At 36.9% G+C, this 22,704-nt stretch overlaps 1 protein-coding gene and 1 pseudogene across 1 annotated transcript; both read right to left on the bottom strand.

The window, feature by feature from the left end:
* Window positions 1–381: 381 nt before the first annotated feature.
* LOC120118532 (far upstream element-binding protein 1-like) lies at window positions 382–8,370 on the bottom strand. Its single transcript, XM_039138556.1, has 7 exons — window positions 8,038–8,370; window positions 5,457–5,920; window positions 4,518–4,703; window positions 4,280–4,381; window positions 4,090–4,161; window positions 3,887–4,003; window positions 382–1,889 (listed from the first exon to the last, which is right to left on the bottom strand). Exons 1-7 carry the CDS (start codon window positions 8,237–8,239, stop codon window positions 642–644), a joined length of 2,391 nt encoding a protein of 796 aa, XP_038994487.1. The 5' UTR covers window positions 8,240–8,370; the 3' UTR covers window positions 382–641.
* Window positions 8,371–12,276: 3,906 nt separating this feature from the next.
* On the bottom strand, window positions 12,277–20,004 carry LOC120118534 (annotated as a pseudogene).
* Window positions 20,005–22,704: the final 2,700 nt, after the last annotated feature.

Raw genomic sequence — 22,704 nt, 5'->3', positions numbered from 1 at the left:
TATTTTATAAAAATAGTAACATATTCGTGTATTCATGTCACTTTTTCGATTCTTTTGTAATCTTTAAGCATTAATTACTTCTATTTGTGTATTTCAACCTAATTCATCTTATGTTTTATATAATTTACGGTACAAAATTGATTTTATTTAAGAATTGAATTCTTACATGTATAGTATATTAATGTAATTAATATCTATATTTATAGACTTGGCATCTCGAAAAATATTCTAATGCAAAAGATCCACGTCATTTTAATTAGCCATAACCACCAAGTGATTTTGTACTTTTAAGGCTGAACACTTTTATCATAGTATATCAGCAATTTCAAGCGGGTTATTTAAACTCGGGGTCTCCTTTCATAGTACACAATGTACGGTGACACCTTGAAACTAAGGCGCAGATCAGAGATGACTCTAATCAATGTCCTATGGTGGGAGGAAGTATAGTGAATTGAGCAGAGTAACACACCGAGACCACAACAAAAAATAAAGAAGGTTTAAAATGGCAATATTATCCAAAGGACTGATACGGCTACTAGAAAGAAGCTAATAATAAGAAACTGGCGAACTAAAAGGCCTCAGAAACACGGTTAACATCACCAGATAGATTAATATGGACTTACATTACATCACCAACACGACTAGAGGAGGATAAGTGCAGCGTGGTGCTGCATACATCTGGGTCGAATCATACAGAGGGAATCCAGGCTGTGGTGATAATGGTTTTTCAATATGCTACAGGTGCACTGCATATCCACCAGACTGATCATATAGGTGGCCTGAGCTGCTGTTGAGTAAGGGTAAGTTGCTTGCCCACCTGGTGCCGCACCATATGTTGTCACAGCGCCAGCACCATAACTAGAGTCCTGCGTCCCTTGTAAACCATAAGCTGTGTTCGGAGCTGTTTGTTCAGAATAACCCTGCTGTGAAGGTGGAGGATATTGGCCGTACCCAGCAGCAGAATTTGGGTGTGCATAAGCAGTTGCTTGCTGAGCAGAAGGCTGGCTGTAACCAGGAACAGGCTGGCCGCCTTGTTGTGAATATGCCAGGGGCTGGCCGGTCATTGGTGGTATCTGATTATACCAGTTACTGGGTGGTGCGGAGCCATATGGAGGATAACTTTGTTGCATGGGCCCACTTGCATATGGGTATTGCTGCTGAGGAGGAACATTAGGACCATATGACTGGCCACTTGGACCTTCATATGGAACTTCTCCAGGTTGATTAGCCGGAGGACCATATGCTTGGGGTATCAGTGGCTGCTGCATTGCAGATGGTGTCTTAACATACTGCTGCTGTGGAGGGCCATACACAGGTTGAGGACCTGAATGTGCATATCCTTGCTGAGAAGATCCATGTCCTCCATAAGGATGATGAACCGGGGTATGACTTTCAAACTTCTCTCCATATCCATGTCCATAGCTATGCTGAAGAGGAGCAGCATGTGAATATGGAGGCGGATGTGCATAGTCTGATGGACCATGAGGCTGTCCATGATTGTAATTTGATTGAGATGACACTAGCCCCATAGCTGGAGCATGTGTTGGCCCAGGTCCATGCCCACGAATTGAAGCCAAATGTGGTGCTGGGACACTTCCTTGCCTACTATAGTAATCATAACCTCCACTATGTGGAGGTCCCTGCAAGCTATGAGGCCTCTGCACCCAGCTAGAACCAAAATTGCTTCTCGGAGCCATTTGATGAGGGTAGCCACCATAAGGAGGTTGATAATGTGAGTTTTGAGGTGGATATGGTCTCCTTTGCTGAAAATCATATGATGGCATCTGGGCAGGACGGCTGCGGGAACCCCACTGAGGTGGACCAGTGGTTCCCCGAGGTCGATTGCCCAGCTGATTGAAACCACCAGAAAGAGATGATGACCTGGCATTCTATTCATTTAACAAAATAATAAGTTAGCTAAGCCAACTTTCATTCACCAATTGAAAGACAAAAGAAATGTAGTAGAAAGAGCTTCCATATCGTGCTTCACCATGTTACTCAAGAAACAACTGGCTACCAGATCAAATCGTGGTTCAAAAAGGATTCAAATACTCAAATACAACAGCAACAATTACAAAACACAAAAATGAGAAGAGCAAGTTGAGAGTAAAAAATCTGTTGAAATGCATATCATTAATAATTTTATGGAGAGGAATAAATAATACAATCAATATCATTACCAAGTTAGCATACTGAAAATCTAAGCAAAACTAATATCACCATTGTGTATTTTCCTCCAAAACAGAGGACTAAAAGAACATCAGCACAATCAATAAATGAACACCAAATGAATATTAATAATTAAAGACAAGAATAAGAGATTCGAGTGTTAACCAATATTAAAAAAGAGAATTTCTAATTGATCAGGCATCTTAAACTGCAAAAAACATATGCTAAATCTTTCGCATAAGATCATGTCATCCAGAGTGAGCAATGATATAAATGCCAATTCTTTCTCCGATATTACAGCAATACACTTTTGACAATCGTGCATCGTCTCTAGACATCAAAGGACAAGTGCCATATTCTTCAGAAGTTTCAGCATAGAATCAAACAACATTCTAGAAGGTACTAACTTCACCAGGTGTACTTCTTCCAACAGGTTTCATGCAGGCTCACTATATTATTTTCAATCTTTAAGTCTCAAAACAATCTTACCAACTATTAACATCTTGGAAGTCGAGTTTAATGCCAGATACCTCTCTTCAATGCATGAAGGGGAATAGTGGTTGTCTATTGCTACACCAAAAGAGCAATGCTGACCCCATGGAAAAGGCTATCCAAATCTGCAGATTTTAAAGCCATCGAATTCGAATTGGAACCTTCAATATTAAATATAGCATGGCAACCGGCAACTTGGATTGAATATATTATTTTTCCTCAAATAGCATTCAAGTGATGTTGGCATTGATCATTAACACTCTTAAAGTTCAGGATATAAACTCGTACTCCTAAGAACTATGAAATAAATCTTCCTCAAGTTGGATGACAGGGTGTTAGAAGAAAATGCAGTTAACTACAATTGATTTTTTGCCTTGGCAAATCCATTGAGGGAGATAGATACAATCTAAACTTGATATTTCAAGTAGTTGGTCAAAGAAAATTATCTATACACCAGCGGTGGAGATTTTAAGCTCCAGATTACATGGTTGCAACATGGGCTATTAAGATATATTTAAGAAAATTTATAAATTCTTACAATAGTTAAATAGATACATGATAGCATTCTAACTAACCATCTAGAGTTAACAATAAACCTCACCTCTCGTGTATATATTGCTAATTCCAATCTCATAAAGAGCATATTTTCATTTGTGCAGAAAAAGAAAAGGTTAGCATCATTAACATACAATTCTACATGAATATGTTCTTAAACTCATGTCATTTCACAGGGATATCAGTCATCCTACCAACAGAATCTTGCACGTGATGAGAATAACAGATTTTAGAAGTTACCAAGACAACTAAAACTCCAGATTAAAAACCAACTCTACTCTAATTCTGACCTGCTAAGTCTACTAGTAAAGCGTACAAGCAAAATCCCAACATACACAAGTGATATTATTTTGCTCATGACATCTTTTTAACAAGACTCATTCAAATTTCGGATGTGTTTTATGTCATCAGCACAATGATAAAATTAAAATCCAACGTTGGAAAACAGAACTCAACAAATGAATGGATTGTTGTGACCAATGATCACAAAAATTTATATCAAATGTTCATTGCTGGCAATTCTATAACAAACTAAGTAAATGTTTAATCAATGTGAATATTTCACCTCTAGTAGTAACATATTCAATAAATGATAAAGGAACACACACCACATACAGTTAAAATATCATTAGAAAATTCTAAAGAAGAAGATGCAAGGTCAAAAACAAACCTGATTCATGACATCTTTTATCATTTCTCTGGCAATCTCAATTTGCCTCTTATCACCAGTCACTCTAACTATCCTTTCTTTTGATTCATCCCCTTCGGGGAGATGTTGAGGTATCAACTAAACAGATAATAAATCGTACAAGTATAAGCAGTAGCAAATTTGCAAGAATCTTAATTGATAAAAAGCAAACAAAAATGAACAACCTGAATGCGAGCCCCTGACCTAGTCTGCAGTCCTCTGATAGTTTCCCCACCTCTACCAATGATAAACCTAACCTGAAACAGAAAAACAAACCACACCATAGTCATGAAGACTAAAGACTGCTTGAACAAACACAAGTACATCTGTACCAGTACTTGCAGGAATGTATCAGAAAAACAAATTTGGAATAACCTTCTCATTTGGTACTTGTATCTCAATCTGATCAGCAGCTCCAGCTGCCTGTGTGGTGGCAAGGCCTCTAGCTACAAGTGAGGGGGAACCCCCAGTGTCGGCCTGAAACAAATGCAAAAGTTAAACTAATGAAAAAGCAATGGAAATAAAATTTTTAATTGAGGGATGGGCTGAGAACAGGAGTAATTAATAAGAACATGGGGGGACATGAAGAAAAAGTCTAGAAACAGCATACAACCTCTTCTATGACAGCATTTATAAGTGTCTCAGCTTTTATTACACTAGCCAAACTCCCTATTATTTCTACAGGCCTTGTTGGGGCATCACGATCAGCATCTGCATCCTTTGTAATTTGAATTTTTGCACCCGAGTTATATTGCAGATACCTTATAGTATCCCCTGCTTTGCCAATGAGAACACCAACCTGCAGAAAGCATTCACAAAACCAACTCTATAACAACTTGGAAGTTGAGTTTAATTAAAACATGTAAAGCAAGCATGCCGAAAAAGTGTTGGTTGTTTCTATAAAGAAAGTAAACGCTTTGCTCGGATGAGAAGATGATTAGGATAATTGTAAAAGGAAAAAGGTGGCCCAAAGTATTGAACAAAAATAACGAGGAAGCACGTTTGAGGTAGTCTAGACAAGTAAACATGAGACCCCTGTTTGAAAATGTGAGTTAATAGAGGACATCCAGTTAAGAGAGGAAGAGAAGAAAAAGTGTAACGAACACTAATGCAAAGAATTTAAAAAGGAACACAGTTTTCCGAGTTACGATGAACATGGGATTGAACATATTACAACATAAAAATGATTACTTTTACTGTTTGATCATCTAACGAAAGTAAAGTAAACTTGGTTTGTAGCCAGTTGGGCTAGTCTTTTGGTAGGAAAGGCCACCAGGCCCACCACAGGAAGAAATGCACTACCAATGAAAGATCAGTATACTAATAATTTCAACAATATCTTTCTCCCTATCTGATACCATCTGGTTTTATGTCTGGATGTACACATGACACAAGAACGAAGGATGTTCACACAGCAGGAAAGAGCTAGTAATAGGAAAAAGATTCCAAGCCCGGCTTAGTCCCAGATAGGGGGCAATCCAAGATGTCACCATATAAAATTCTTAAAATGTTTCCCTTGTCCTGATTTTGCTAGCTAAAAATATTAACATACCTTAGCTTTAGGAACCTCCATTTTGCGAGTAATAGTTGAACCATCATCACCATTCTGCGGAGGCACCTCATCAGAAGGTTGGTTGCTTTCCTCTTTAGAAGGTGGTTCCTGACCACCATCTGCCTCGAAACTCTCAACTTTACCCAAGTCACCATCAGTAGTCTCAAGATTACCTGTAAATTGTTGCTCACTCTCGTCTTTAATAAGTGGTTCATGACCATTATATGCCTCAAAACTCTCAACTTTACCTAACTCAGCATCACTAGCCTCATGATTATCTATAGATTGTTGCTCAGTTTCCTCAGTTGTTCCTTCAACTGATATATGTTTTACGGTAGTTTGAGCCCCCTCTGATGGAGCATTGCCATCCTCTGATTGCTTTTTAAACTCATTTTGTGGCAATGGCTCATCTTCCTGCTTTCCAGGTTCATCCAACTTCTCAGCTTCGAATCCATTCCAATTAGCTGTCATGTTAGGAACAACGATCATAGAATAGTTGGAATAAGTAAAGCAATAAACTATTTGTTTTTGGATTTAAATATTCTTTACTGATCTTATTTAAATCCAAAAACAAATACAAAATTTTATATTTGAAAATTTGAATTTTGGAGTTTCCAGTATTTATATTACTTAATTTCTAGATAAAAGAAATATGTTTGAAGGTGTGTTGCATTTTAACCATATCTACTTTAAAAATATTTGCTCAGCTTTTGGCAGTTTTTGAACAAGCAAATACTAAAAATAACAACAAAATGGAGCCTTAATCTTCTCACTACATGTTCACCTAGCACATAATTTTTTTTTTTTTGATAAGAAGGTAGGCCTCGTTAAAAACCCCCTTCATGATTAATGGAGCAGAAAGTGCTCCTTAATCAGCGGAAGGAGGAAAAGAGTGCCTTAATTCATTTAAAACCGAAAGATACATTATGTTTAAAAACAAAACACACCCTTTACAATAATCAACCCAAATCCTAACTAAGGCCTAATAGAAAACTATGTAACTAGCCAATACCTGCTTTAGCTAAGCTGTCAGCCTCAACATTGGCTGATCTAGGAACCCATCTAATAATACCATTAAGATCTCTTAACAAAATAACAATGTCTTTCACAAAGACTGTAGACATAAGGACAACATTCATAATTTTTGACCCACTCCACTGCTAGTTTACTGTCTGATTCAACAATTAAACGTTCTTTAAACCTCTGATGAATCAAAGCGAAAAAAGATAAACCCTTCTTTAATGCCATAATCTCAATCAATAGAGGTGGACCTGGACCAGCAGCCTCTTGGAAAGAACCCATCACCGAGCCATCCTCAACTCTTAGAATGCCCCCAACACCACTTTTCCTCCAATCTCCATTCACTGCTGCATCAACGTTCAATTTTATAAAACCCTTTGGAGGAGGAGACCAAGACACAATTTTGATAATCGAAAGCCTTGGATTAGAACAACAGTCTCCAAGAGTTGGATCAGAAATGAGATAATCCTTTAGAATAGTCACGTCATTGAATTTAGCTAAGAACCAATTAGCCAACCTACATCTTGCCATAAAAAATAGCTCGATCTGATCTACCCTTCCCCCATCGAAGACAATATCATTCCTAGTTTTCCAAATCGTCCATAGAACCACTCCCGGAATAAAGGTCCAAATTTTAGAATTAAGGTCCAAATTCAGCCTCCTCTTTACAAAACGGGCATGCAACATCAACAATAGTTGAAACTCCTCTCCTTTGTAATTCTTGCTTAACATCCAATCTATTATACACCACCTGCCACATAAAGACCTACACTCTAGGAGGCACTAAACCTCTCCAAATACATCTCATCCAAAAGGAGTATGTTGTCGAAATAGGACAGCACGACTTCATACTGGACTTGACAGAATAAATACCTTCCCCATTCCCTTTCCAAATCAACCCATCTGACAAATCATGGGAAAGAGTGATATTGTGAATTATCGCCATAAGATCAGAAAACTGTTCCAGCTCCCAGTCACTTAGATTTCTTCTCAAGTGAACATGCCAAGACCAAATTGATGACCGAAACTCTCCAAACTCCTTAAGCTTCCCATTCCTGTTTAAAGACAGAACAAACATTCTCGGGAAAACTACTTTAAGAGGGAAATCAAGCGCCCAACAATCAAACCAAAAATTGATGCTCTCTCCATTCCCCACCCGTACTTTGATCAGACTTCGAAACTTATCTCCAAACTGATCCTCTTTGAAATGAACCTAGCACATAATTTGATATGAACCCCAGGAAAACCAGGTCCTAAAATCTAGCTATTAGAGGGAAGACTCGAATTACAGCAAAATCCCGAACATTCAATGCGATATTCAAGCCCAAGACCGTTCAATTTAGCAAATGAAGTAACTTTAGTCACTAAACACACACTTGAGTTTTCCTAGTAAGCTGTTTCATCAAATAGAAAATTTACACTTGAACCAAAGCAAACATCGGAAATAATAACTAGAAAGCCCAAGAATTAATGTCCAACGCATTAAATCCGTTCACAAGCTGAACATTACAAAAACCCTAAAATAAAACCAAAAGTAAAGTTAGAAGAAAATTTTCATTACCCAAGCCGTCGGTTTCATCATTGACCAGCTTAGACCGCTTCGTCTCGGACGAACCAGATGCCGCTACATCATTGTCCTCCGCATCAGAACCGAGAGGCATGTCGTCAGGTGGGGCTTGGGGCTCGATATCTTCAAGCTTCCGCTTATGATCGGAGGGGACGTGACCTGGTGCAGCAGTGACTACGACCTCTTGATCCGCCATTCAAGATTCACCGTACATGAAAATCAGTCTCGGGTTTGGGGAGGGGAGGATTAGGAAGATGGGTATCAAAAGGGTTGGATGTAGATGTCAGTAACCTATACGCAAAAGATTGTGCTTTGGACGCTTGTAATTTGTAGATAGATGGTTTATGCCTCAAGTCCAATTTATAGCTGCAAAGATTGGATTTTGGGGTTTCATTTTATTATTATGTTTATTTGTGGTGGTTTTTTTTTTCTTTTCTCGTGTTGGGAGCCGTTGGGCTGTAAATCACAAAGTGGAACAAAATCTAATTAGATTTATTTTTGGCTAAACTATTACTTTTAATCGGTTTTGATACCTAAAATTTTTTTTATTCCAAAATCATTCTAACGTAATAGATTAAAAAATAATTTTGAAGATGCACATATATATATATATATATATATATATATTAACAATAAAAAGAATTTTATAATAGGGTAGAAAGCACATGCATTAATCCTCAAGTAAGAGCGAATTCACCATTATAAAAATCTTCTATTTTTTCATACCTCAGAAAAAAATCATGAACTTGTACAAGGTTCAGGGTTACCTTCTTACATTCCACAGTGTGGGGAGACAGAAACCATAACAATTTCAAAATTCATAGGTTGATGCTCAATGTTGGCTGTAGGAGAAAGATACATAAATGGCTTGATCAGACAAGGTTAGGATAGTATTCGCACGTACTGGAACTTCAATCAATGTGGACTCGATAACATGATATAACAGTAGTCAGTCGATCGAGTTTCCAATCAGTTTTTATTATTTGGACTAAAGAATCACGAAAATGACGATTTACTATTAAAATAATAGTTATACAGTAATAAATGTGTCATGCGGAACTTATTAATATTCACAATGATTGTTATAGTATCCTTTATTACTGTTATTACAATATTACGATAAACGTGATAATTTCATCTCTAGGTAGCAATTATTGCCATCCATCTAACAATTGGTCGGCCATGCTCAAACAGTAACAAAACACAACAAAAACAGTAATACAGAACACGATGGATCCAAGAAACCTGAGATCAAACTTTCATGAAAAAGTTAAGGAGAAACTTCCATAACCGCTCAAGGAAGAATCACATACACATATTCAAACTTCTACATAAACTAATTTCTTTAACCTTTGCAGTATATGTTTATATAACCGATTGTTTTTAATTATTTAAAGATAAAAGATTAAATTTAAAATTATTACAGTTAAATAGCTTAATAGGTGATCTTAGTGATGAAAGATAAACTTATTTCGATCACTCCAGACTATTCAACAAATATTAAAGTTAAAACTATTTAAATTATAATTATTTATTTCTTTTATGTTTATAAATTTTAATATTAAATAATATTATATATAATAAATAAAGAAAAAATAATATTATAATATTATATGAGTTGTGATTAGGGTGTGAATAAATCGAAATTGAATGAATAAAATTATGTTCGTTTCTTTATTTTTAAAGGTGTTTATCTTCGGTTCATGTTTGTTTAAATTTTCAATATCTTGTTTGTAATTCTTTGTACCTGTTTGTGTTCAGTTCGTTTAGCGTTCGTGAACACAATGGCGGATGTATGTTGAACCGAAGGTGGGCACGTGCCCATCCAGGAATCCGAATTTCTTTATGTTAATTGTTCATTTACTATAGTTGTCCCCCTTAAATTTTATTTCTATCCACCTTATACAAATGTTTTTTGTTATTGATATATAATGTGCCCACCCTAAAGAAAATTCTAAATCTGCCACTATGTGAACATATTTATTTAATGTTTGCAAAAGTATTGGTTGAATGTTGTCTTTACGTTCGACAACCAATACTTTGTTCTTTTATTTACAAGCCAAAAAATGGTGAAATTACATCACATTTTTAAATTCCTTATGCTTTACACTTTGTGTTAGGCTCGAAATGATCAACCAAAAACAACCAAATGGGTTGAATTGGCCTTTAAAAATCTTTGGCGTGGAAGCAATAAAGATAGAAAAATTTACACAATGATTTGTGGTGGTTTGACTTCTCAACCAACTCTACATCCACTACCTTAGCTCTACACTAAGGATTTTTTTAACAAATTCACTAATTTGATCATTCTTTTTTAGGCTCAAAAGTAACATTTACACTTCTCTAGTTTTTCAAGGCTAAACTAGAACTATTCCCCTTTTCAACAAAGGATAACTTGTATAAACAAGAAAACCTCTCTAGGTAAGTGTTTACAAGGATTAAGCTCTCAAGAATGGATATAAAATATATGAAATTAAGCTCTATACACTTATGTACAAGAGAAAATGAAGAAAATAACTTAATAAGAATGAAGACTATTTTCTCTTGATCTCTAAGCTTGGATAGGTGTAGTAACCTTCTTCGAGTGTCCTTGGATTGTTTTTATATGATGGAATGAACTTGTGGTCGTTTCTAACCGCTGGGGATGTTTTGGAGCCATTGTAAACCTTTAATCCCCTCAATTTTAACTTTTCTGCACCTTGATTTCGATACCACTATAGGGGTTTTCGAAACCCTCTTAAAAAATATGATCATTAGAAAGAGGGTTTAGAAAGCAAGCAAGGGTTTAGAAAACCAGGGGTTTAGGAACCCGTCAAGGGGTTTCGAGACCAGAGGTTTAAAAACCAATCAAGAGATTTTGAAACCATAAGGAAATTTTGACCGTTTGAGCATTTTGCCTCATAGGTTTCGAAACCTTAAAGGGGTTTCAAAACCTTAGTCCAAAATTGAATATTTTGATTTATTTTGATTTTCTAAATATAGTTTAAGGTGTAAATCAAGTCAAAAATACTTGGAAAACATTTTCTCAAGTTTTGTGGACTTTGAATTATTTCTGAATCATTTGAACAAATTTAATTAAGTCCAAAAATATTTTACCATTATTTGTTATATCAAAATATAGATTCAACACTTTGAACTCTAAAGTTCACAACATGTTCAAATTAGCCCTTACATTCAAAGTATTTAAAATGTAAAAAAACAAAGAAAATGAGAACCATATAAATAAGCTTATAAACAAGTAGGGATGGGAATGGACATGGGTCGGGTCAGGTTTTGGGTCAACTTGACCAAGCCCAAAACCCGACCCGACCCGAAAATATATAACATCTATCCGAAATTTAACCCTACCATGACCCTAATTTTTTAGATAAAACCCGAACTAGACCTGAAACAAATAAATTTATAAAAAAATATATATTAATTTTATTAGATAAAATAAGAATCTAATTGAAAAATATAATATATATAGACGAGGATTATTGCAATTATCCCAAAATATATAAGGCAAAATTACATTATTTTTTGGGTTGGGTCGAATATTTTTCACCCTAAACCCAAACACATTCTCTAAAAAAACTGATCTGACCCCGAGGTTTTTTTTTTAAAAAAAAGCCCGACCTAATTGGGTCGGGTAATAACCCGTCGAGTTTGGATCTCGTCCCCATCCCTATAAACAAGTCAATAAACGATCCAATAAATGATCTTGTTGCGAATATAAACGAATCAAACACACCTCTGTTTTTGTTTGTTCGTTTATTAAATAAAAATAAATATTGAAAAAATAAATATTGAAAGAAGGGTCCCTCAAATGGGGCACCCTAGCCCCCAATTAATACCAAATTGAAGCTCAAGTTTATCAGCAGCCAGGTTCAATCAGGCCATTTTAATGGAGATGGTTATAGAATTTTTTTTCCATTGTCAAGATACTCATCATCTTAGTAGCGTGGGTCTAACAAGATGAATCAGTAGACAGTTGAAAAGGGTTTAAATTGTGTTTGAAACATGTTATACGTTTCCTTCTCCCGAATAGGTGATGGAACTTCATATGCAAGAAACACAGATGTGAATTCAGGTAATATAAACGCCGCATTCTCCTTCCGAATGTTATTCTGATATATAGATTATAACACGAGGAGCGGCTAAGTTTCCTTCTTCCTGGTTCCTATAGCTGTTTTATCTGTTTATCGATTGTCTTCGTGACATGTTCCACTAACTGTAGCAAGAGCCGAGAGAAAATGGAAATGTACGTTACAATAATGCTATGTCTGACCTATTCATCTGCAGTGTCCTCTGCAGATTTCTTATAACTCTCTTATTGTACACACAGAGCTCGTTCAATATCTCTTTCAGGAATTGCTGCAAAGAAAGTAAAGCAAAAATCTTTCAAACACATAAATACATGATAACCGCTAAAAAAGCACAAAAACAACAAACTACAACAACAAACTACAAAATACTTTTATCGAGCTGAAATATATAGCTGATGAAATTGTAGCAGGGATTTTTTTTCCATTTAAGAAGAAAATTGCAATTTCTACGATACGGATAGAATTACATATTACAGCAAAGAAAACACTCAAAGCATTGTTACAAGCCATAAGACATATCCAGTGGTACAATGACAGAGAAATGTAAGAGGCTTACAGCAGGCTGATCAGTCTCTTGGACAAGTTGCTTTAAAGTCCAATTTGGTTGTCTTTCAAACAGCTTGAACATAATATCTTCCGGTTCCCCACGATCCCTTCGGGTTCTCTTCACCTCTGATTGTTTAACTGGCATTGTTTTCTTCTTATCCTGCCCAGAGACAATGGACAACAGGAAGTATGAATCTATAATTCCAACTCCAAACTTGTTTACGTTTAAGAGTAAAAAAATAGAAAACACTGCTCTCCAGAGACCATGTATCCAAGTACCTTGGGGTTGGATGAAATCAGGCCAATCATCCCAGGCATTGGCCTCATGTGCACTCCACGATCGTTATCAATAACCTTCAAAATGCATCAAAAACACATAAGATGATAGGCACCATAGTAACATTAAAGGCAAAAAATGTGCTTTCCCGAAGCCAATGCATACTCATTGACCTACCTGTATTTGCCTGTTCTTGATCATGGACTTATTTGACCTTTCTCGACACAATCTCCCATATTCCTCAATGTTTTCTTCATGTGGTTTCATGTCAAATTTATGCTCAACCTTCCTTCCATTGCAACCGCTCCTATAACAAAAAACAGAGCCCAAGTCAAAAACTAAGGCAAAGAACTTAAGTAAGAGAAACAACAGAAGGGTTCTTATAAGAAAATCATCATGTGCTAAATTGCCCCTTCAAGTCACTGTAAGCATCAGATAATTTTGAACACAACACAACTACACGTCTAATAAACACGGAAATAATGTAATAAACATGACATGCTTAAGGATATTCGTGTTTTAAGTAAAAGAAAAAAAGACTGGAACATGACACGTATAAGCCAGGTCTAACCAAGCCAGAACAGGAAAAAAGGGAACAAACTTTATGTTACTAAAATAAAAGGAAAAACAATAGATAAAAACACAAACTTGAACAGCTGAGAAGCAATGGAAGCAAAGAACCAAAACTCTGACCTTGACTTGTTTCAGAGAAGACACACATAGGAACAAAGTCTTTGAACATGTTCAAAGTGTAGCTTTTCGGTATTCTTTCGGTCTCCGATCCAACCATCTCCATAGTAAACTGTAAAAATCAGTTCATAAACTCCTAATAAGCGAGACAACGACAGAATTACCACTACAATGTTTAACTCATAACAAGCATGTCATCAAATGTTTGCCTTGTTAGATTACACGGCGAATAAAAAAGAAACCTTTGACTACAATTTTTCACTCGAAAAAACTATAATACAGGGCCAATTCATGAAAATTAAAGAAACCGGCATACATCAAAATCCACAACCATCTGCTAAATTGAAGCAATTGTTGTCAACTATTTAGTGTTACCTGAGGCTCATCGGGTTTGAGAGGGTCGAGAGAGAAGACGACCTTGGCGACAGGCTGAGAATCAGAAGAAGAAGCTTGCTTCTCCCATGACTTGGCCACCACGATGGGGCACTTCATTAACCATACCGATTTATCAGCTTTTCCCATGTCTAGAAACCCGTCGTTACCTTGATCTTCATCCATCTTCAAACTTGTTGTTTCCTTCAGCCTCAACTGTACGGATATTTCTTATTCACGTTTTGTTCTTGGAGAAGGAAGATTTGGGGAAAGCTTATAATTTCTTCACTCGGTTGACTTGGTAGTTTCTCAGTGAATTGGACCCTGACTAGGATTGCAAACGGGCGGCTTGGGTACGGATATCCCTCCTATCCTTATATTTACTTACTATTTTTCAATCCATCACCCGTTTATTATTTATGATGGGTACAAATTTTTAAATCCACACTCGTCCACGCGGGTACATTTTCAAATCCATCCCCACATCCACTACCCACTAGCGACATATCCATATAGACCCGCCTGACAACAAACTAATGAGATGTTAGAGTTGGTTCCCAAACAGTTCGTGATGGGGTAGCAGCGCATGCTTCAATTTGTCAGAGGAGTGGCTCTACGAATGTTATGGAGACAGATTATAGGGAGCATGTAGCCGCAGAACTGGATTGTTGTGTTGCTTTCGATGTTAATGCTCATAGTGCGCTTAATATGGGTTTTGAGGGACTAAAGAACATGAAAACTGCTGCTTTTGATGTTAATGCTTATAGTACGGCTAATTTGTGTTTGGATGAGCAGCATGGGCTAAAGAACATGGAAAGTGATGTGGTTAGTGGGATTATGGGTTTAATCAAAGAGCTGAATATTTTCCTAATTAAATACCAGATTAAAGACTAAATATCCTTAATATTTAATTAAATTATATGTTATATATTATATAATATTAAAATTTATAAATTAGTTTCTAAAATTACACCTAAATTCATAATGATTCAAAATTTAATAGATATTTAGCTGGGCGGGCGGATGCGGGGCGGGCGGATGCAGGACGGGTAATGTCTCAAACCCATTACCCACCCACCACCCACGACGGGTACCACTTTATAAATCCACACCCGCCCACTACCCGCTAAATTATACACATCACCGCTCCAATTAGAGCGGATACGATGTGGAATCCACGAAACTATACCCGTTTACTATCCCTAACCCTGACGAATCGAAGGGAATGAATTTAGGACAGGCTTAAACCCAGCAAGGTTATGAGGTTGAGGTTCAAACGTCCACGCACTTCCTGGCCCTGCTCAGCTCTTCAATCCAATCCCATGTCTCTTTTCTGGGTAGATTTTGGCTCTAAGCAAAGTTCATCATTTCAGTTTGACGGTATGATAAAGAATTTAACGTCCAACATATCAAACTATTTTTCATATTTTGTGAATAGAAAAAATAAACTATATTGTATGGGTCTAATGAGGTTGTTGGTCGTTGGGTCAAATTAAATAATTTGAGTGAATAAAAATTATTAAGTGAATTTAATTTATTTTTAATTTTTAAATAATCTTTGATGACATAAAGTAATATTTATTTAATATTTTTAGTTTTTAATAAAGTACGTATTTTACGTATACAATTGTTTGAATTTATAATTTCTAAAAAAAATATCATTTTTTTAACTATTAAGATCTTCTGACGAGTTTGATTTAATCTTAATTCATACATAATAATGTAGAAATAATAAGTCTTACCGAACACCGTTAGAGTATATTATACATTTTATTTTATATGAATTGTTTTAATCATGGATTTGGGTTTTTAGATTCTTACAAGATAAAGGTAAATTAAGAAACAACTAATTTTTTTATTCTGAGATGATGTTTGCTGTATATATTAATTAAAGATCATGATCATGAAAAAAGTAAATATTTTTCATTTTATAAAGAAGATGAAGATGGCAGAAAGTGAGAACCTCCTTAAGGGATGATACATCATGTACCATGCATGTTTCTAAGCTTGCTTCTTATTTCGATTGTTGGTGTAGGCGTTTTTCCCGATATATCATATTTTTCATTTAATTTTTCCTGTCAGGCATCCTTCAAACTATTTTTCTCGATCTAACACCTTTTGCAGTAAGGCGTCTCCCATACAACGCGCTTTACGCTGATCTGGCGCCACGTGTGTAAAGCATGGCCCCTGGGGCGCGCCTTACGCCACGTAGGGTAATAGCGCGGGGTAGCGTCTTACCTTTAATTCAATTATATATAGCGTGGGGAAGGGGTCGCGCCTTAGCTTTAACTGATACAATTATATAAGGCGTGGTGCAGGTATCGCGCCTTGTATAATTATAGCATCTCGGCTATAAATACCCTTCTCTCCCGGTAAACTCTTCACATCTCCCCTCTCAACTTATAAATTAAAACAATTCCCTCAACGAGTCAATAATTCCGGTAATCTTCTCATATTTGATTTAGAAATTCGTGCAATTTTTCGTTATAAGGTAATTTTTTTATTATACTTATTATTTATTATGATTATTTGAAAAAAATATTATACTAATTGTTTTCAATTAATTTTTGTGTTTGTAAAATTGGAAAGCGGGAGCATACGTTGAAATAGTTTTGCGGTGCAGGTAATAAAATAAAATAATATTATTTAAATTATTTACATTTATGTGTAAAAAATTTATTGTGTTATATTTTCGTTCATATATTATTCATTTAATTATGTTTGTTTCAGTTTTTTTCAGATATAATATTGTCGCACTTTTAAACTTAAAGAATGACGCGACTTTCAGCTATTGTTTATTATGATGGTGAAATTCGAGAAGATGAAACCGACATTGTTTTCGTATCAAATGAGCGTGTTAAAATATCATTTAAGAGAAACATAACTCTTGAGGAGCTGATAACGAAGATTTCGAGGAAGGTTCATGTTGGAAGTAGTAGAAGAATGTCGTCGTTGCAGTACATATTTACAACATCATTGTTGCCATTAACTTATACAGCGTTCGAACTTTCGAACAATGATGATGTTGAAGTGATGGTTGAATCTCAAAGTAATTATTCATACGCCGATATTGAGATGTATGCAAATTTTGTTCAAGTGTGTGCTGCTTGGGGTCAGTCATTAAGCTCCCACTATGGGCTGGCTGAACAAGTTGACAGCCCGATGACAGTAATGTGTAATGATTTTAATGTCATAATAGGGAGACATTCATCCGCAACTCCTTACGATATATACCAAGGTGGGTCAACGAACAATCTGTATGGCAACATCGCGTGCAGTTCAGGGGGAAGAGATTCATCTGCAAATCCCTTTGACCTTAATATGGAGATGCCATCGACGCAACAATATGTGCATTATCCATTTGACACGATGGCTTCAAGCTCTAAGGGGAGGTATTCGACTGCGAGCTTTTTCGATCTCAATATCGATATGTCTTCCAGTTCAAGGGGAAGGCGTGCAAGTAGTAGGTTCTTCGACCTAAATGTGAAGAGCATAGATGAACCATCATCTCCACCAGAAGAACCGCTTCGTGAGCCTGGTGCGGATGATGCTGAGACTGACTATTCATTCACCCAGAATCACCGCAATTCAACTCCGATGATGATGATGTAGATGAAGTTCCAGGAAATGTGGCACAAACTGACCCTCCTGCACACATGTATGAAGTTGATTATGGTGCAATATACGGGCCAGAATTTGCGGATATGCCTCATTTCGGTGACTATGGATATTACTCATCAATAAATAATGGTGAGTTATCTTTAGGCATGGAGTTTTCAAGCAAAGAAGAAGTGATGATGGCTATAAAAAATTACAATATCCGTAATTCTGTTCAGTCCAGAGTCGACCGCTCCACGACCGAAAAATATGTATGATACTGTGACATACGCGAAAACGGATGCAATTGGATGGTTCGCGTATCGAAGAGGAAGAGGAAAAACAATAGATGATAACTAACAGTATACAACGGTCCTCACACATGTTGTGCCGGAGGGGTCAACCAAGATCATCCCAACTTGGACTCTGAAGTGATATGCCAAGCCATCATGCCCATGGTAAAAGCAAGCTCTCATATAAGTGTTGATTTCAGCTGTACAATCGCAGTATGGGTACACTGTCTCCTATAAAAAAAAGCTTGGTTGGCAAAACAAAATGACATTGTCAAACTTCATGGCGAATGAGATGCATTTTACAACGAACTTCCAGGTTGGTTTAGGCTGGTGCCGACGTTGAATCCTAGGATAATTGTGGACTTCAAAACCTCGTATGCATACCATAATGATCGAGTTCTATGCGATCGATGCCAATTCTATATGGTTTTTTGGACTTACCCATAGTGCGTTAATGCTGTCAAATACTGCAAGCTTGTGGTCCAGATCGACGGGACTTTCTTGCATGGAAAATACAAGCAAATTTTATTATTGGTAGTTGTCCAAGATGGCAATCGCAACATTCTTCCAGTTGCTTTTGCTCTTTTCAAAGGAGAAGATACAGATTCTTGGGCTTTTTTCCTCCGAAACTTACGTGCACATGTTATCACGAGGGAAAAAATCTGTGTCATTTCAGATCGCGGAGCTGGGATCAAAGCAGCAATAGAGTCTTTGGGTCCAATGTGGCAACCAACCTTTGTCCAACATAGGTATTGTCTCCGACACATTGCTGTGAACTACCATGGAAGGTACAAGAAGAATGATGAGCGTCAATTAATTGTGCGTATGGGTAAGTGAAACTGATGTAGTTTGTTTTATTTCGATCATTTTATTTTTGCAAAGAAAGCAAGTTAGTAAGTTATACATTTTTTGATCAGGTCATGAACTACTTCCTTGAACGTTTGAATCAATGCTTCAAGATTTGCGGGTGAAGAACGAGGAAGGATACGATTACATCAGCCTCATCGAAAAAGAAATGTGGACGAACGCATATGATGGTGGATATCAATACGGACACATGACGACCAACTTGGCTGAGGCAATCAATTCAACCTTAAAGGGTGCACGTCACTTAACTGTAGCGGCTTTGGTAAAAACTACATATTTTCGTTTGGGGTGTTTTTTGCGAAGCTCGGGGGACAAGCTCAAACCTAGATGCAAGGCGGTCATGTATATCACCCTAGATTAGTTGCAGATCTACAAAAAAAATGATGCATCAAATGAAATGTTTGTATTTGGCTCCTCTAGAAGGCATGAAATGTTTCGTGTCACAGAGTTGTCGCGACCTCTTCAAGGGATTGAAGTTGTGTCGTTAAGAGTAAATCTACATGACAGAACATGCGACTGCTGGTTTTTTCAAGCTCTGAAGTATTCATGCTCTCATGTGATAGCATCTTGCTCACATACGCGTCAAGACTATAACCGTTTGATGGATCCCGTATACTTACTATCTGAAGTTTATAAGGTATACGAATTTGAGTTCCTCCCATAAGTAATGACAAAGACTCTGATGAGGTTCAGGATTGGCTTTCAATTGTACCAAATTCGAGTTTATTGAGGGAGCGTGGTTGTCCAAAATCCAATCGAATTCATTGCGATATGGATATTCGAGAAAGATCTAAACAAGACAGAAGATGTGGGCATTGTAAAAACCCAGAACACACTAGAAAAACATGTCCACTTCTGTTGTCATCAAGTAACAATTGATGAGGACATGATGTAGTTTTTTATCAAATAATAATTCTTGTACTTTAATTTGCATTTACTTAAAGTTTTTATCATTCGATAACCGCTGATGAACAGTAAAAAACGATACAAGAAAATGAGATTGAACGTTGGCGTTATATGTGATTATAATAAAAGATATAATAAGTGACAAATTGAAGAAAGTTTGAGAACACAATTATTAAATTTTATAAAACTAATAACAATTTGGTATTTGAACATAATTTTAAATACAACAAACTTACAAAAAGTATTAAATTGTAAATGGTAACCAAATAAAAATAATTGATATTAAATGGTAATAAACAAAATTAACCAAAATACATTAACAAAACTGTATAACAAATTTAACAAAATAAATTAAAATAAATCCAACAACATTAACAAAAAAAAGTAAGTATTAAATGATAAAAAATTAAAAAATTACAATAAAAAAGTCAAATAAACAACTAAATACAAATATAAAAAAAATCTATCGATGCCTGCGACGCGAATGTGTTTCGCAGGGCAGTGGTTGTCGGTCTCGAGGAGGATTTCTTCGTATCAGTGGTTGTGACTCCTCGCTGTCATCATCATCACCGTCGTCGTCGTCGTCGTCGTCAGCAACTACATTAGGTTGATGAGGAGTTGATGACGATGAAGCACCTCAGTGTATGACTGACTATCCCACCGGCATGCGAAAACTGGGAAAACTCATAAAACCCAGACATCGCTGAGTGTGAAAATTGTACAGGAGGTATCTGTGCTGCAGTCATGGGTGATAAGGCTGAACCCGCCAAAATATGGGTATATAAACCCCAAGTCAGATATGCAAATATAGACTCATAATATCCTCCAGGAGGGGTCATAAAACTCTGTGATGGTGGCGGCGGTGGGGTCATAAAACCAGGTGACAGTGGCAGCGGCGATATCGGGTAAAAGAACGGCGATGGCGACATCACATATGGCTGCGTAAGGTAAGTCGCTGTAGACGATGGCTGCTGTGAAGGTCCTGCTGGTGCAGATGAAGATGAACCGGAAGCACCTGCTCTCCGTCCACGAGTCGGGGGACAATGGTGTTGTGTCGATAAATATCTCTGTCGACGTCGCTGAAAGGTTTGCCTTCGTGCATCCTCGGAAAGTAGAAACATTTTCTCGTTACTGTTAAACCTCTCGTAATAACCGTCAGTAACCATCAAGAAGTCAGTAAAAATGAGCTCTCTACGGGAAAGGCGCCGATGTCGATCCCCCACATCACGACCCACTCGTGATGCCTCACCAACCAATCTGTATCGCTCTTGCCGCGTCTATCTGTGCTATGCAACTCGTCCATATTGCGAGGTTCTTCCGGAATTGGTTGAAAACAACCAAATTGCCGGAGCACGCGATCAGTGGAGTGCCACTCAACGATCGCATAACAGATCAAATGGACCATCTCCATTCAAACATCTAATAAGCCCCTCAACTCAGGTGGGATCACCATCCTCACACCATCATTAGAATATGGCACCCATTCAAACTAAAACAAATATATATAATTTTTATCAAAATAATAATCTAATTATACAACTATAATCTAAAATCGCTTTTTAAACATTAAAAGACATATCTATGTGTCAGCCTTCTGATGATTTTTCTAAATCTGTATACTACCTATTAAAGGAAAACAAAATTTATTATACACTGTATAAAATGATTAATATATGAAATTAGTTTTATAATTACCTCAATAGTAGCGGAAATACGAATGGGTTCTTGACAACAGTACATAAAAATGGCAATCGATACCATGCCCAAGACTGCAGCAGCAGGAGACATCCACCGATAGCAATTTTTCTATAGTCAGTGGCTCGACACATCTCCCTGTACAGGAAAGCCAACACTGCCAAGCCCCAACTGAGTGATCTGGCCAGAAAAAAGTCACCAAGATGTCACAACCACATACAGTGAACTTGGTTGCGCGATTTGTCCGGTATCAGCAACCCTCTTATCAGCTGCAGTATGCATGCCCGTGCATACATTTTAACTTCAACATCAGAGGCGTCCTCGCTCAACTCCCGTAAATTGGCATCTAACCAATTTAACGGTATCCGACCACCGTTAAAACTTTCCGGGACACGTCATAGATAGTCCCGACACAAAGCAGTCCATGAATTGTGTGCCATCCCCGATATCACATCTCCATCCACCGGAAGCCCCAGGTGCATAGAAACATCCTCAAGTGTAATCGTGCACTCTCCGCACGGAAGATGGAATGTGTGGGTCTCCGACCTCCACCGCTCCACTAAGGCAGCAATAAGGTATGGTACTATCTTACAGTGACCCTCATATCTATCTATGTGATCGAATCCAACCTCTACTAAATACGGCATGACATGGCCAGGTAGCACTAACTTAAAGTTCCTAATAAAAGGATTTAATATGCGGTCTCTCTCCTAAAATATAAATAATTAAAAAAATTAATTTTTAAACTAATAATCATGCATTAAATAAATAAATTATTACTATTAATTTAAATTAAAATGTTAAAATGTTACTGTATCAGCAAAATGTCGAGATATATGATTTTTATCCAAGCGAAGCAGATCGCCTTCTTTTTTATATATATATAAAAATTAATTAAATATAATATTAAATAATTTAAATACTTAAATAAATTAATAAATTAAATGTTAAATATTAAATATAATAAAATATACCTTAAACAGAGAATATAAAAGTATTTGAGAGAGGTTTAAAGAAGTTGAGGGAAGTTGAGATGATTTGGTGTGATGAAAGTGATTGAGGATTGGGATATTTATAGGGAGGGATGGGGTGTGAACGGTCGGGGTAGGTAGGTAATTAAACATGTGGTGCGCCTTTCTGACGCGTGTCAGATTTACAAGTAAGGCGCGGCGCCTGCACCGCGCTTTACACACGTGTATATCCAGTCAGCATAAGACGCTTTTCAGGGGCACACCTTACCCCACGTGGCGTCTGATCAGCGTAAAGCGCGCTGCAAGGGACACGCCTTACTGCAAAGGGTGTTAAATCGGGAAAAATAGTCTGAAGGGTG

Source organism: Hibiscus syriacus, unplaced genomic scaffold (genome assembly GCF_006381635.1).
Source record: "Hibiscus syriacus cultivar Baekdansim isolate YM2019G1 unplaced genomic scaffold, ASM638163v2 tig00110328_pilon, whole genome shotgun sequence".
Taxonomy (NCBI): Eukaryota; Viridiplantae; Streptophyta; class Magnoliopsida; order Malvales; family Malvaceae; genus Hibiscus; species Hibiscus syriacus.
Note: the sequence above shows the minus strand (reverse complement) of the source record. Positions and strands in the feature narration are given on the sequence as shown.